The sequence below is a fragment of the Triticum urartu genome, chromosome 7A, assembly GCF_056163025.1.
Source record: "Triticum urartu cultivar PI428250 chromosome 7A, HENAU_Tu73, whole genome shotgun sequence".
NCBI lineage: Eukaryota > Viridiplantae > Streptophyta > Magnoliopsida > Poales > Poaceae > Triticum > Triticum urartu.
Window position 1 is genome coordinate 25,642,090 of NC_141879.1, and position 12,758 is coordinate 25,654,847.

General features: G+C 43.1%; 1 protein-coding gene and 1 pseudogene across 1 annotated transcript; one reads left to right on the forward strand and one right to left on the reverse strand.

Moving 5' to 3' along the window:
- Positions 1-1,037: 1,037 nt before the first annotated feature.
- Positions 1,038-3,650, forward strand: LOC147957205 (putative F-box protein At5g55150). Its single transcript, XM_087534789.1, has 2 exons — positions 1,038-1,258; positions 2,235-3,650. Exon 2 carries the CDS (start codon positions 2,248-2,250, stop codon positions 3,412-3,414), a length of 1,167 nt encoding a protein of 388 aa, XP_087390915.1. The 5' UTR covers positions 1,038-1,258; positions 2,235-2,247; the 3' UTR covers positions 3,415-3,650.
- An 854-nt stretch (positions 3,651-4,504) lies between these two features.
- On the reverse strand, positions 4,505-6,196 carry LOC147957206 (uncharacterized; annotated as a pseudogene).
- Between the last annotated feature and the right edge of the window lie 6,562 nt (positions 6,197-12,758).

Here is a 12,758-nt window from a genome sequence, read left to right on the forward strand (position 1 = left end):
TTAACTAATTCTTTCTCCACTTGAAAATTTTCATTTGTTGTTTTCCTTTATTTTTGTTTTATTCATCAACGGGCTGTTGTAGGATAAACAACGATGAGTAGGCTGGGCCGCTGGGGTACCAATCACATGCATAATTTGTGATGGACCATGCTTGCATGAGATACACATCAATCACATGCAACAGTGCAGCCCTGGACACCTCAATCCGGGGCGGCAAACAGTGCAGCCATCGGCACGTCAATCGGTAAAATATCTGGTGCACCGGAGCTGCACCGGTAGCACCACAAGTGCGGGTGCACCGGATATATTCCCCATGTCAATCACCTCGAGCGAGATTAATTTTTTTTTTTGTGAAACTAGTGAGATTAATTCACATGCAATAGAGCAACAGGAAAAAAATTTTACTGACCATAAATTGGTTTTCAATCGACTGATGTATAGCCTGTCCCATGATTGCTACATGGAGACCAAATATAAAGTGCGAAGAAAAAAAAATCCAATTCCAAGTATACTACTCCCTCCGTCTCAAAAATAAGCGACTGAACTTTGTACTAAAATTAATACAAAGTTGAGTCTCTTATTTTGGAACGGAGGGAGTACTTGTGTAAGCTCTGTTTTTTAAGAGCAGTGTTGTAGTCTCTCCGTGCTTGAAAAAAAAGCAAACAAATTTGGTTTCAAGTCAAACAATGGAAATTTTGATAAAGTTTATGCAAAAGAATATCAAAAACTACAAGTGTTCATGTGCCTCATAAAAAATATTCATGTGTTACAAAGATTTTTTTTAAAGAAAGAAAATAGAAAAAAGGACAAAAAGAAAAAAAAGAGAAAAAGAGAGAAGCACTAAAAGAAAACTAGAATCAAAGTAACCCGGATAAATAAAACTTGGTCAAACTTTAAAGGTTACATTTAGGAAAAACATAAATTAGAATTAATTTGAATGTAGGGAGACCATTAAGTCTTCGTTTTTTAAGTTTTTTTTTTTGAGACATGAAGGAGACTTTAAGTGTGGGCCAACGTCTAGGACTTCAACTCGTTAGCATGGGCTGCCCAAGCACGACCCAGGGTTAGCCCACACCCAGATAAGCTAGAGGAGACGACACGAGAGCTTCTGGAAGCAGCAGCACCAGAAGCAGAGACCAGTGTGAAAGCGTAAGGGAAGGCGAGGTCTGCCGGAGCCACCACCTGCCGCCGGAGAAGACGCCGGCGTTCGTCAGCCAGCCGTAGCGCCGTCATGGCCGACCTCTACCTCCTCCCCCCTGTAAGGCCTGCGCTCTCTCCCCTCCCTCCTCCCGCCTCCCTCTCTGGCCTAAGCCCTAGTTTCATTTCCCCTGAATTCTGAGTTCATCTTGGTTTCTGCCTCTAAATCCAGCCCTATCGCTTAGCACAGAACTCTGATTATCGTTACCAGGGTCACAAGATTTTGGGGCAAAATATACAGTAGGTGTGTACAGTTTAGTACCAAAACTCTGATTAGTAACAGTGGTTTTCAGAGAAGAAGAAATTTGTGTATCTCGCATACCCAATCAAGAAAAAAACTCTGATTGATACTTATAGAAGACCGGAATTTGATTTGGGCCGGTGTTTTGAGGAAAAATTAGTGTGTTTCGCGTACCACAGAACGATCTTTAGATGGAGTGGGAAGATAGAATACATTAATATGTCGGTGTACCGGGCAGTTGCATATTTGCATTACTGTCACATTTATAATCTCATGGTCTGAAGATGCATAGGTGTCTTGCGACGGAGTTTTAGCCTTTCAGGTGATGGTTTCCTGATATGTTTTTTCAGTGGAAATTAATGTTTTTTTTTCTTGTTATTGTATCAATTCTTGAACGTGAAATCCTACCGATGAGTTGGATGCTGATATGTTTTCTCTGTGAGCAAGGACCGTTACCCCATGGTCAGTCATGGTCCCTTGGTGTTTTACACTTTTTTTGGAAGTTTTTGTTTTTGCTTCTCTTTTGTAGTTTCAACAGTTTTCCCTAATGAAATCGGGGGCTTTCCTAATGAATCCCATAATATAAGGAAGAATCCACCCAAAACCAACCATTAAAATTACACATATTTTTACATGTGCATAACAAGTCTTGATACAGGGCATACATTAGACCCAAAGAACAACACATGTTTATCCATGGTTCTAACTTCTAACAGGCTATCTATGTTTTCAGTTTTCATTTCGTCATTGCCTTGTCTTTCTAATTCGTTGCCCTTCAACTTGTTATGTTTTGCAGAGAGTTTGCCATAATGCAAAGCCCTAGCAAACTGCGTGCCGCCTCTGTGTCCACACAACCTGCTCCGTCCATGCTCCGTTGTTGGGCAGACCTCCCAGATGACCCACTTCACACCGTTCTTGCTTTGTCACGATCCTTCGGTGACATTCTTGCCTTTGCTGCAACATGCCGCTCTTGGCGTGCTGCATTCTGCTCATACCCATCCAAATATACCTTCTGCTCCAAATTCCCGCCTCTCCTCGTCCAACTGAATGCCAGTGTTCAAGCTGCCAACCTTTCTTCTAACAATGGTCGTCAAGACCTGCACACATGCAAAGTCATTGATCCGACCAACAAGATAGTCCCCCTTCGCTGCCAGATTCCTCGAGAAATTTATCAGGAGATGCATTTTGCTGGCACTTCCTATGGTCAACTAATTTTTTGTCGTGGTGGACATTGTCTTGTTGTTGATGTATTCAGCGGTGCGAAGGTTTCACCTCCACGTCTCCCATTCAACGGCGAATTTGAGAGGGAGATCTACTTCAGTGGCACCCTGACAGCTCCCCTTGGATCATCCAACTCACACCTCCTTGTCAGCACTACAACATCTTTGTTTGACTGGCCGGTCAGAAGTGACTTTTGGTCTGAACTCCAACTTTCTCATGCATGGATAGAACAAATTGTGGAATTCAATGGTCAGTTCATCGCAATGGATGATTGCTATGAGATATACACTTTGCAGCTGTCGCCCCAACTTGGTCTGCAGAAGATAACAGCTGAGTTTGTCAGCGACCTGACCCCAAGCTCATATGAGAAACCTTGGCTGGTGGTCTGTGGTGACATGCTTATGATGGTTTTCTGTTTTAGCACATATGTTTCAGGCCGGACAGTATTTGTAATACACCACCTTGACATGTCAACCAAACCTGCAAAATGGGTGGAGGTAAAGCAGCTGGACAATTGGTCACTATTTGTTGGGGGTGATGTGAGGAGCCGGCCATTTTCTTGCTTGAGCCCAGAACGTTGGGGAGGAAGAAGCAAGTCGCTGTACTATGCGGGCCTTCGCTCTTTTATTGTGCATGGGGTGTGCGATGAGGAAGATCCAACTGGCAGTCCTATGATGGAATACAATAGAAGCTGGTGCCCCAATCTGCAACCCCTCTGGGTGTATCCGAGCATATTCTACTCAGATGGCGAGTGATCATCGCGTGCAACTATGGCTTGCTGCTCTACAAGACTACAAGCTCTGACGAAAATTTCCCCTTGCAGCACAGAGCATGGATTTTTGCAAGTTGGATAAGAAACAGGAGATGCCATGTAGCATTAGCACTTGCCAAATTTTACTTTGTTGTAAGAGAAGTGTAAAGCACAGAAAGATGTACTTAGTAATCAGCTTTGCTTGCACACCAATTGACTTTGTTGCCAGAAAGCATCAGATTCGCCTGCATACATCTGCTGTTGTCGTAAATCTTCTTTGACATATTGCAGTTTTGCTGAATCATAGTTGGGTCCAGAACATGCTCGGACTCTTCAGAGTCAGTCTAATTTTGCAGCATGGAAGAGGAAACCGCCGCGGCGACACCACCGGAGAAGGACTCATGAGAAGCACCGCCCGCCGCATCGCCGTTGTCTCCAAGGCAGGCTCTCTCTCCCTCCACCCTGGTAAGGTTTCACCTGTTCTCTTGGTTCATCTTGCATGTAACTGCCTCCTGCTTAGTACGCTAGATGCATCCGTATCTAGACAAATCTAAAACAACTGTGATGCAGAAACTGGCCCAACTTTAAGATGTATCATAAATTCGAGGATGAGTTTTTTAAACCATAGATTACAATATTGTATCAAATCCATTGGTGCCAGGTCATGAAACACCAAGATTGGCAACAGTAATGGGAAGTGCCACCTTTTTTTCAAAGTGGATTTGCCGGCACACAACAAAGCATTATGATACATTTTGAAACAAGAAAGAAATTAATCAAAACATCGAAACTACTTTGTGCACCACGTGCATGACCGATTTCTGCACGATGCATTATCGGATCGGATGAGGTTGTGGATGCTGCTTCCTAACACCAACAGCTTGATTAATAACATCGTGCATAAATCGGCCAGAGGACATCGTGTGTATAGCAGTGCTGATAAAACATTACGTAATACTCTGAAATAAGACAAACTTTGCCCAAACAACAAAATGTAGCAGGAATCTCAAAGCAATGTTGGACGACGGGTGCATACACGTTATATGAAGTGTGTGATAATATGTGTGATAATATCATTTCTCAACAATAATGGCTCACTGTCCAAAATCATAAACAGAGCCCCGGAGCACCCATAGGTTCTCCAGTTGACTGTAATGGCCATCATCCCCCGGCGGTCTCATTAGACTGGATGAAATGGCTCTGGTTCTGCTCGGCACTGGTTGACCAAGCTCGATCGCAGTCCAAGGTTCATCCAAACCTTCAATAGGTCTCGCAACATAAATGCAGTTGCTCTTTCCTCCCCACCTCTCGGGGCTCATGCAAGAAAATGTAGGGTTCCTCCTATCAAAGGTAATAAAGAGTGTCCAATTCTCCAACTTCTCTATCTCCACCCACTTGGCTGGTTCCGTTGACATGTCAAGGTGAAAGACTCGAAACTTCGCTTGGATGCCATATAGTTCGTCAGAGACTACCAATAGGTCAACCAGGAGAAGCCTCTCGCCACATACCACCAACCATGGCTTGAAATGGTGGCCAGTAACCATGTCCCCTCCCCTCACAACTGCTACTTCATGCATGGCAAGTTGAGGCAAAAATTGCATAATGTGGATCCTCTGAAGAAAACCGATGGCAAACATCTGACCTTTGAAGAACACGATCTGAAGGATGCAAGCACCACAAGAAGCAATTGGCTGCTCAACCCATGAGTGTGTTCCAGACTTCCACTGGACCATAGAGGTGTTCGAACAAAGGAGAGAAGACACGAGTTGGACGAATTGAGTGGAGCCGTAAGAATCCCATAATAGTAGTTCTCAAATTTGTTGCCACGTTGGAGTTTGGGAGATTTCGTTTTAGTGCCAGTGTACGCATTGACAAGTAGGCAGTGTGTCTGATCAAAGAATATAACATACCCGTATGAGGAACCTAAATAGCGCGCTGAACTTTTTGCCGCTCATCCCCGCATGATCATTTTGCGGGGCGGGTACGGGTATGGGGAATATAAGATACCCGTATGAGGAACCTAACACCCGCTGAGCATTTCGCGGGGCCAAACATCGAGGGGACAAAGCTGTCCTAGAAGGATCAACAAGCTCCCATTTGCATTGCGACAAAAGGATGCGCGTGGCACTGCGCCGCGGTCGACGAGCATAACGGGCATCAGGTTTGAGGTGGGGCGGGGGAAAGGTGGATGTATATATAGATGGAAAAGAAGAGCCCGTGGAGCGCCAAGATTTGCAGGTGCCAGCGAAGGCGAGGAAGTCATGGAATGAACTCAGGAGAACAATCACTTGGTGAAGCATGACGTCGAGGAGGTCTGTCCAATCACGGTGTTCATGCAAAGGAGGTGAGGGAGAGCCTGAAGCGGATGGCCTGCCAGCAGCAACAGCGACTTTTCTTTCAATGTGAAAAATTTAAGGTTAGTAGAGCAGAAGAAAGAATTCATACAGAAATGCTGTGTGAGGCAAACAAGAAGGACCAATTAGATTTATTGAGAAAATAATCAAGCTTCATGATTTTTAATGCCTACGACAAGCCACATCAGAGTTGAACAACGTTGAGTTCATCGTCTAGCCTTGTACTGGATCTCAGTTTGGAAAATCCATCATAATTAACTAGATAAACTTGAGATGAAATCAGAAGTACCAAACGGAGTTGGACAAAGACTCGAGCAACAAAGAAGGTGGGGTAATCAAGGGTGAACGTGCAGACCTAGTAGCGCTGAGAGCGGTGGGCAGCGCCCGCGGTGAGTGGTCGACCGGCGCTCTTCCGCGGCTGCTGCCGGCCATGGTCGCCTGTACGTACGTACCACCACTTGTAGAAAAAGGGCCATTTGTCCCGGTTCGTAAGGCCCATCTGTCCTGGTTCTGAAACCAAGACTAAAAGGTAGTTACTAATGCCCTAGGCCTTTAGTCCCGGTTCTTACACGAACTGGAACAGATGGGCCTCCACGTGGCCGCTCCGGCAAGACCAGGCAAGAGGGCCTTTGGTCCCGGTTGGTGGCACCAACCGGGACCAAAAGACATCCACGTGTCAGCAGCTGGCAGGAGTTGAGTTTTTTTTTAAAGGGGGTGGTTTAGGGGTTCTGGGGGTTAATTTAGTTTGTTAGCTAGCTAACATAGAGAATTGTCCTCTCTTATCTCCGTGCTTGGTTTACCAACGCTACTGCTATGCCTAAACATGGCTTAGATTGATGTGAAGGCAACATGTGGTTCATGTCCAAAGTAATACTAATCCTAACTTGATCAAGTTTGGATTGTACTACTTTCGACATGCACCACATGCATGTTGCCTTCACTTCAATCCAATCCATGTTCATTTCACCCACTGATATATAATAACTCTTCGTGCTCGCATCATGCATCATCATAATAACAAGTCCTACTAATCATCATCATACAACTTCTACTCGTTATTAATAACAAGTCATACGATCATTATCCTCATAGTCATCGAACCAACCCTACTTAATTGTTCTTAGCACATGATCATCAGTATTAGGTAGGACCTAAATACCCTTTTTAAGGTAAAATAGCATAAAACAATATAGACCCTGACTCTCCATTATGGAGAATGGAGATCATCCTGTCTCCAATTCTTGCGCTTCGCTTCCTTTTGCTTCCAAGAACTTCCTTACGACTGTCCATACATTTTTTCCATTTTTTGATTGGCATGTCTCCACTTCTTTTAGAAATCCGGTATGGACAGTTCAGATTCGTAGGATGACCTGGATGTATGTTCAAAACATCAAGGCTACCATTTTGATACATCAAATGAGGCACGCAATCCATCGGGATTCTCTGTTGAAAAACATAGTAATAACTTCATAGTTAGCAATGATGTACTAGTTTTAGAAGTACGCAAAAGATGCACGGATGTCGTAATAGTAAAAAAATCTTACCAGGGTATCTCCATGGTAGTTACCGTAGTTCAACATGTGCACTAGTGGCACGTATTGACCATAATGTTGAGGAGTTTGATTGTAGATATTGTAATTCTCAATATCAGTACAAAATGCAATCAGATGATTTTTCTCCTGATAAGTTAATTCGGAGCCATCCGTGTAGTGGGTTTTGTCTACCATCTTCCGCACATTCTTTGAAGAATGAGAATAAGCTGTCAATGGAAATAAGCTGTCAACTATTTTGAAATAAACAATATAAATTAGTTAATAACTATGTTTGAGAAACTCACATAGCGGTAGAATTGGAGGCGTATCAACAAGGACCCAAATGTCCATATTGTCTTGCTCGATTTTAGGATCATCAAGATCCATGGTGACAAGTATATCATCATGAAAACCATAAATCTTGCAAAGTGCTTCCTATTTTTTGCAACCAAAATGGGTTACGCTCTCAGAATTATACATTTTTACTTCGAAATCCATACCATGATGGGTCCTTAGGTGAATTTTCTGTGTTTCCATCCTTTCATGGTCTTCAAAACCCATCCTCTCCAAGACATAGCGTCTTGCATGGCATGGGATAAGCTATTCGAATTGTAAAAGATGAAAATTACACGTTGAAATAGTTGAAGTCATGCTTAATTATGAAAAAAACACTTGTCGTCGTTGCGTACCGTTTTAATATTGAAGATCTCCTCAAGCTTAATGCTGAAGCGCCGATCTTCGTCTAGGTGAGGCCTGTCGCACAGACCTCGGTTGTCGTGGCACCAGTAGCACTCCCCCGGGAGACTTTCGTCGTCCGAGTATGACATTTCCTATGTTCATAATTCAAATATTAAACTTGTACAATTAAATATATGTACTAAAAACCTAAATTAGATCATTATTATTCATCACGGGCTGACTATCGGTCTGTCGAGTCTTTTCTTGAAAACTCCCAGCTCACGTGGTGTACATATTCGACCGTCGGTGATGGCGTAGCTCCTCCTTTCATTCCCGAGTGCATTACACCAAATTGTCTAGCACACGGGAATGAAGGAGAAGCTACCGCCACGACAACAGTTGGGATTCTTCGTCCTCTCATATATATATATGGTGGAGACTCTCCCTCACTGATTCCTCTCTGACATTTGCGACCGTCGGTGATAGTAGCTCCTCCTTTCGTTCCCGAGTGCATTACACCAAATTGTCTAGCACACGGGAACGAAGGAGAAGCTACCCCCACGACAACAGTCGGGATTCTTCGTCCTCTCATATATGGTGGAGACTCGACAGACTTAAAGTCAACCCGAAATATCGTTTAATTATCTTTCTAAAAAAGGACATATCGAGAGCCTAAAATTCGCCGGAATGGAAATATACATGTTTTTATCTACATCATATGCGCATTCAAACTTGATGGCCATTACATTTCAGTGGTTGAAAATATGAGCAAAAACATTTCAAAATATCCTATAGGACTCATATTGACATGGAGATTTGGCTGGTCTCACCTCGAGGTCGGAGGGGGGTCGGTGATGGGGACGGCAGCGGGGATGATGGAGGGGGCTCCTAGATTTCTGCAAAAACAAAAACCCTATAAGCTATCAACTAATCAAATGCATACGCTTGCATAGTGCTCTCCAATTTTAGCATTCAAAGTTCCACTCTGAGCATTCAATAAGCAAAACCAAATCGTAAAATAAAGTAGTATTCCAATTAGCATGCATTCAATTATAAGCAAAACTACATCATCTCTTGCGTCCATACATCGTCGAATATTATCACTAATACACCTCGAATACTATCATACATATAGTATCGCTAATACAGCTAGAACCGTAGCGCCTGACGGGTATCGGTGCGGTCGGTGGACACCCAAAGAGAAGGAACCATCACAAGATCACTCCAGTGAGATCCTTGAAGAACCTGCCAGGTATTGTCGAACCTGCCCTCCAACGCAACCACGTAGCGACGAACGTGCTCGTCCTCCTAGCTGACACGGTGATGTACCACCTCCGCGGTGTCCGGAAGCCTCGGCATCGTCACTGGCCCATGCGACCGCCACCAAACAAGGATCGGGTCAACGACGGGCTGGCTCCTCACCAACCTACGCCCCCCGGAAGGTAGCACCTCCCAATACCAGCCCGGCGGAGCCCAGTCCCGGACATGGCCCCTCTGATGAAGCAGGCCTCCTCCGCTGAGTTGACGGCGAGGATGCGGGATAGGCATCGTCGACGTCGATGCGGGAATAATTGCTTGAACTAAAAAATAAACTAGTTCTATTAGTTTTCTTGCTAAAAATAAACTACTTCTATAGTAAAATTTATTAAATCAACTAGTTCAACTACTAAGCACTTACTATAAATAAAATAAACTAGTACTTATTAAAAATAAACTACTTCTATAGTAAAATAAAGTAGTTTTATTAAATCAACTAGTTCAACTACTAAGCACTTACTATAAATAAAATAAAGTAGTACTTACTAAAAATAAACTACTTCTATAGTAAAATAAAGTAGTTTTATTAAATCAACTAGTTCAACTACTAAGTACTTAATTACTATAAATAAAATAAAGTAGTACTTACTAAAAATAAGCTACTTCTATAGTAAAATAAACTAGTTTTATTAAATCAACTAGTTCAACTACTAAGCACTTACTAGAAATAAAATAAATTAGCTTAACTAGTTCTATTATTTATCGACCCCCCTCCCCCTCATGTCGAAATTATCGGGGAGGGGGTATATCGACAACGACATACCCAATAAAAAATAAGAAGAGGAAGAAGAAGAAAAAAAGAGGAGAAGAAGAAAGGAATAGAGGAGAAGATCGAAGAAAAAAAAGAAGAAAAAAAGAGGAGAAGAAGAAAGGAATAGAGGAGAAGAAGAAAAAATAGAATAATATATTTTCTTCTTCTTTTTTCCTCCTCTTATTTATTTCTCCACTTCTTCCTGTCCTCTTCTTCTCCTTCTTCTTCTCCTTCTTCCTCTTCTTATTTTCCTTTTTCCTCTCCTTCCTTTTCTTCTTCTTCCTTCTTCCTTCTTCCTCTTTTCTTCCTTTTCATTATTTTACTTTTTCCTCTCCGATCCACTAACCTAGAATCTACTATCCTAAATGCACTAACAGTACAACTAATAACCTAAAATGCACTAAATCAACTAACCTTAAATGTAACTTTTGCAACACAATTTTTTCTAAATATGCACATATATATATATGAACATATACATAAATTGACAACAAAAATTCTATGAACAAAAAAAATCATACGTCAATGCATACATATCCATGGATCATACATACATCCGCATATATATACATATACATACAACATACATACATCAATGAACAAAAAAGTGTATGAAAAAAAGCACCAGAGAGCAGGCCGGGGCGGCGGCGGCGGTGCGCGACAAAGCAGAGCAGGCCGGGGCGGCACGCGGCAAAGCAGAGCAGGCCGGGGCGGTGGCGGCAGCGAGCGGCAAGCAGACAAGAAGGGGCGGCGGCGCGGGGGAAGGGAGGGCTCACTGGGCGGCGACGACGAGGCACGGCAGAGGGCAGCGACGGCGAGGCCGGGGGCAGAGGGCGGCCACGTCAGGGCAGGGGTGTGATACGTCTCCAACGTATCTATAATTTTTGATTGCTTCATGCTATATTATATTCTGTTTTGGATGTTAATGAGTTTTATTTTACACTTTTATATTATTTTTGGGACTAACCTATTAAACGAAGGCCTAGCCCAGAATTGCTGTTTTTGCCTATTTCAGTGTTTCGCAGAATATCAAACGGAGTCCAAACGGAATGAAACCTTCGGGAACATTATTTTTGGAACAAACATGATCCAGGGGACTTGGACCCTACGTCAAGAAAGCAACCAGGAGGGCACGAGGTAGGGGGGCGCGCCTACCCCCCTAGGTGCGCCCTCCACCCTCGTGGGGCCCACGTTGCTCTACCGATGTACTTCTTCCTCCTATATATACCTACGTACCCCCAAACCAACAGAAGCATCCACGAAAACCTAATTCCACCGCCGCAACCTTCTGTACCTGTGAGATCCCATCTTGGGGCCTTTTCCGGCGTCCTGCCGGAGGGGGCATTGATCACGGAGGGCTTCTACATCAACACCATAGCCTCTCCATTATGTGTGAGTAGTTTACCTCAGACCTTCGGGTCCATAGTTATTAGCTAGATGGCTTCTTCTCTCTCTTTGGATCCGAATACAAAGTTCTCCACGATTCTCGTGGAGATCTATTCGATGTAATCTTCTTTTGCGGTGTGTTTGTTGGGACCGATGAATTGTGTGTTTATGATCAAGTTTATCTATGAACAATATTTGAATCTTCTCTGAATTCTTTTATGTATGATTGGTTATGTTTGCAAGTCTCTTCAAATTATCAGTTTGGTTTGGCCTACTAGATTGATCTTTCTTGCAACGGGAGAAGTGCTTAGCTTTGGGTTCAATCTTGCGGTGTCCTTTCCCAGTGACAGTAGGGGCAACAAGGCACGTATTGTATTGTTGCCATCAAGGATAACAAGATGAGGTTTATATCATATTGCATGAGTTTATCCCTTCACATCATGTCATCTTGCTTAAAGCGTTACTCCGTTCTTATGAACTTAATACTCTAGATGCATGCTGGATAGCGGTCGATGTGTGGAGTAATAGTAGTAGATGCAGGCAGGAGTCGGTCTAGTTGTCTCGGATGTGATGCCTATATACATGATCATACCTAGATATTCTCATAACTATGCTCAGTTCTATCAATTGCTCAACAGTAATTTGTTCACCCACCGTAATACTTATGCTCTCGAGAGAAGCCACTAGTGAAACCTATGGCCCCCGGGTCTATTTTCCATAATATTAATCTCCCGTCAACTAGTTAATTATTTCTGGCGCCGTTTATTTTGCTTTCTTTACTTTTAGTCTTTATCATAAAAATACCAAAAATATTATCTTATCATATCTATCAGATCTCACTTTCGTAAGTGATCGTGATGGGATTGACAACCCCTTTATCATATCTACCGATTTGGCTTATGCCATTGCACAAGTGAGACTCGGTCTGACCGAGTATTACTAATCGGTGTGACCGATTTTGGAACTTTGTGAAACCCTAGCAGTCTCGGTGCCACCGAACTGTGACTCGGTCTGACCGAGTTCACTAGTTTAGGTTCCAAAAACTGCTTCGGTATCACCGAGTTTAAAAATCGGTAGATCCGAAATGCTTTCTGTGGGAAACTAAAACTAAGTTTTTGAATCATTCTTTTGCAAAAATCTCTGCATTTTGTGAAGCTCATCCACTCTACCTCATCTATAAACTATTTACAGGGTCAGCAGTCAGCTTGTTCATCATGTCAGATCAAAGTGATAGCCAGAACATGTCAGAACAGCCAGTGCAGATGAGTGAGGGCACTAGTCCCTCCAGTTCTTCAGATGAAGGCAGCAGGAGCACCCCTAGCAACCTGCC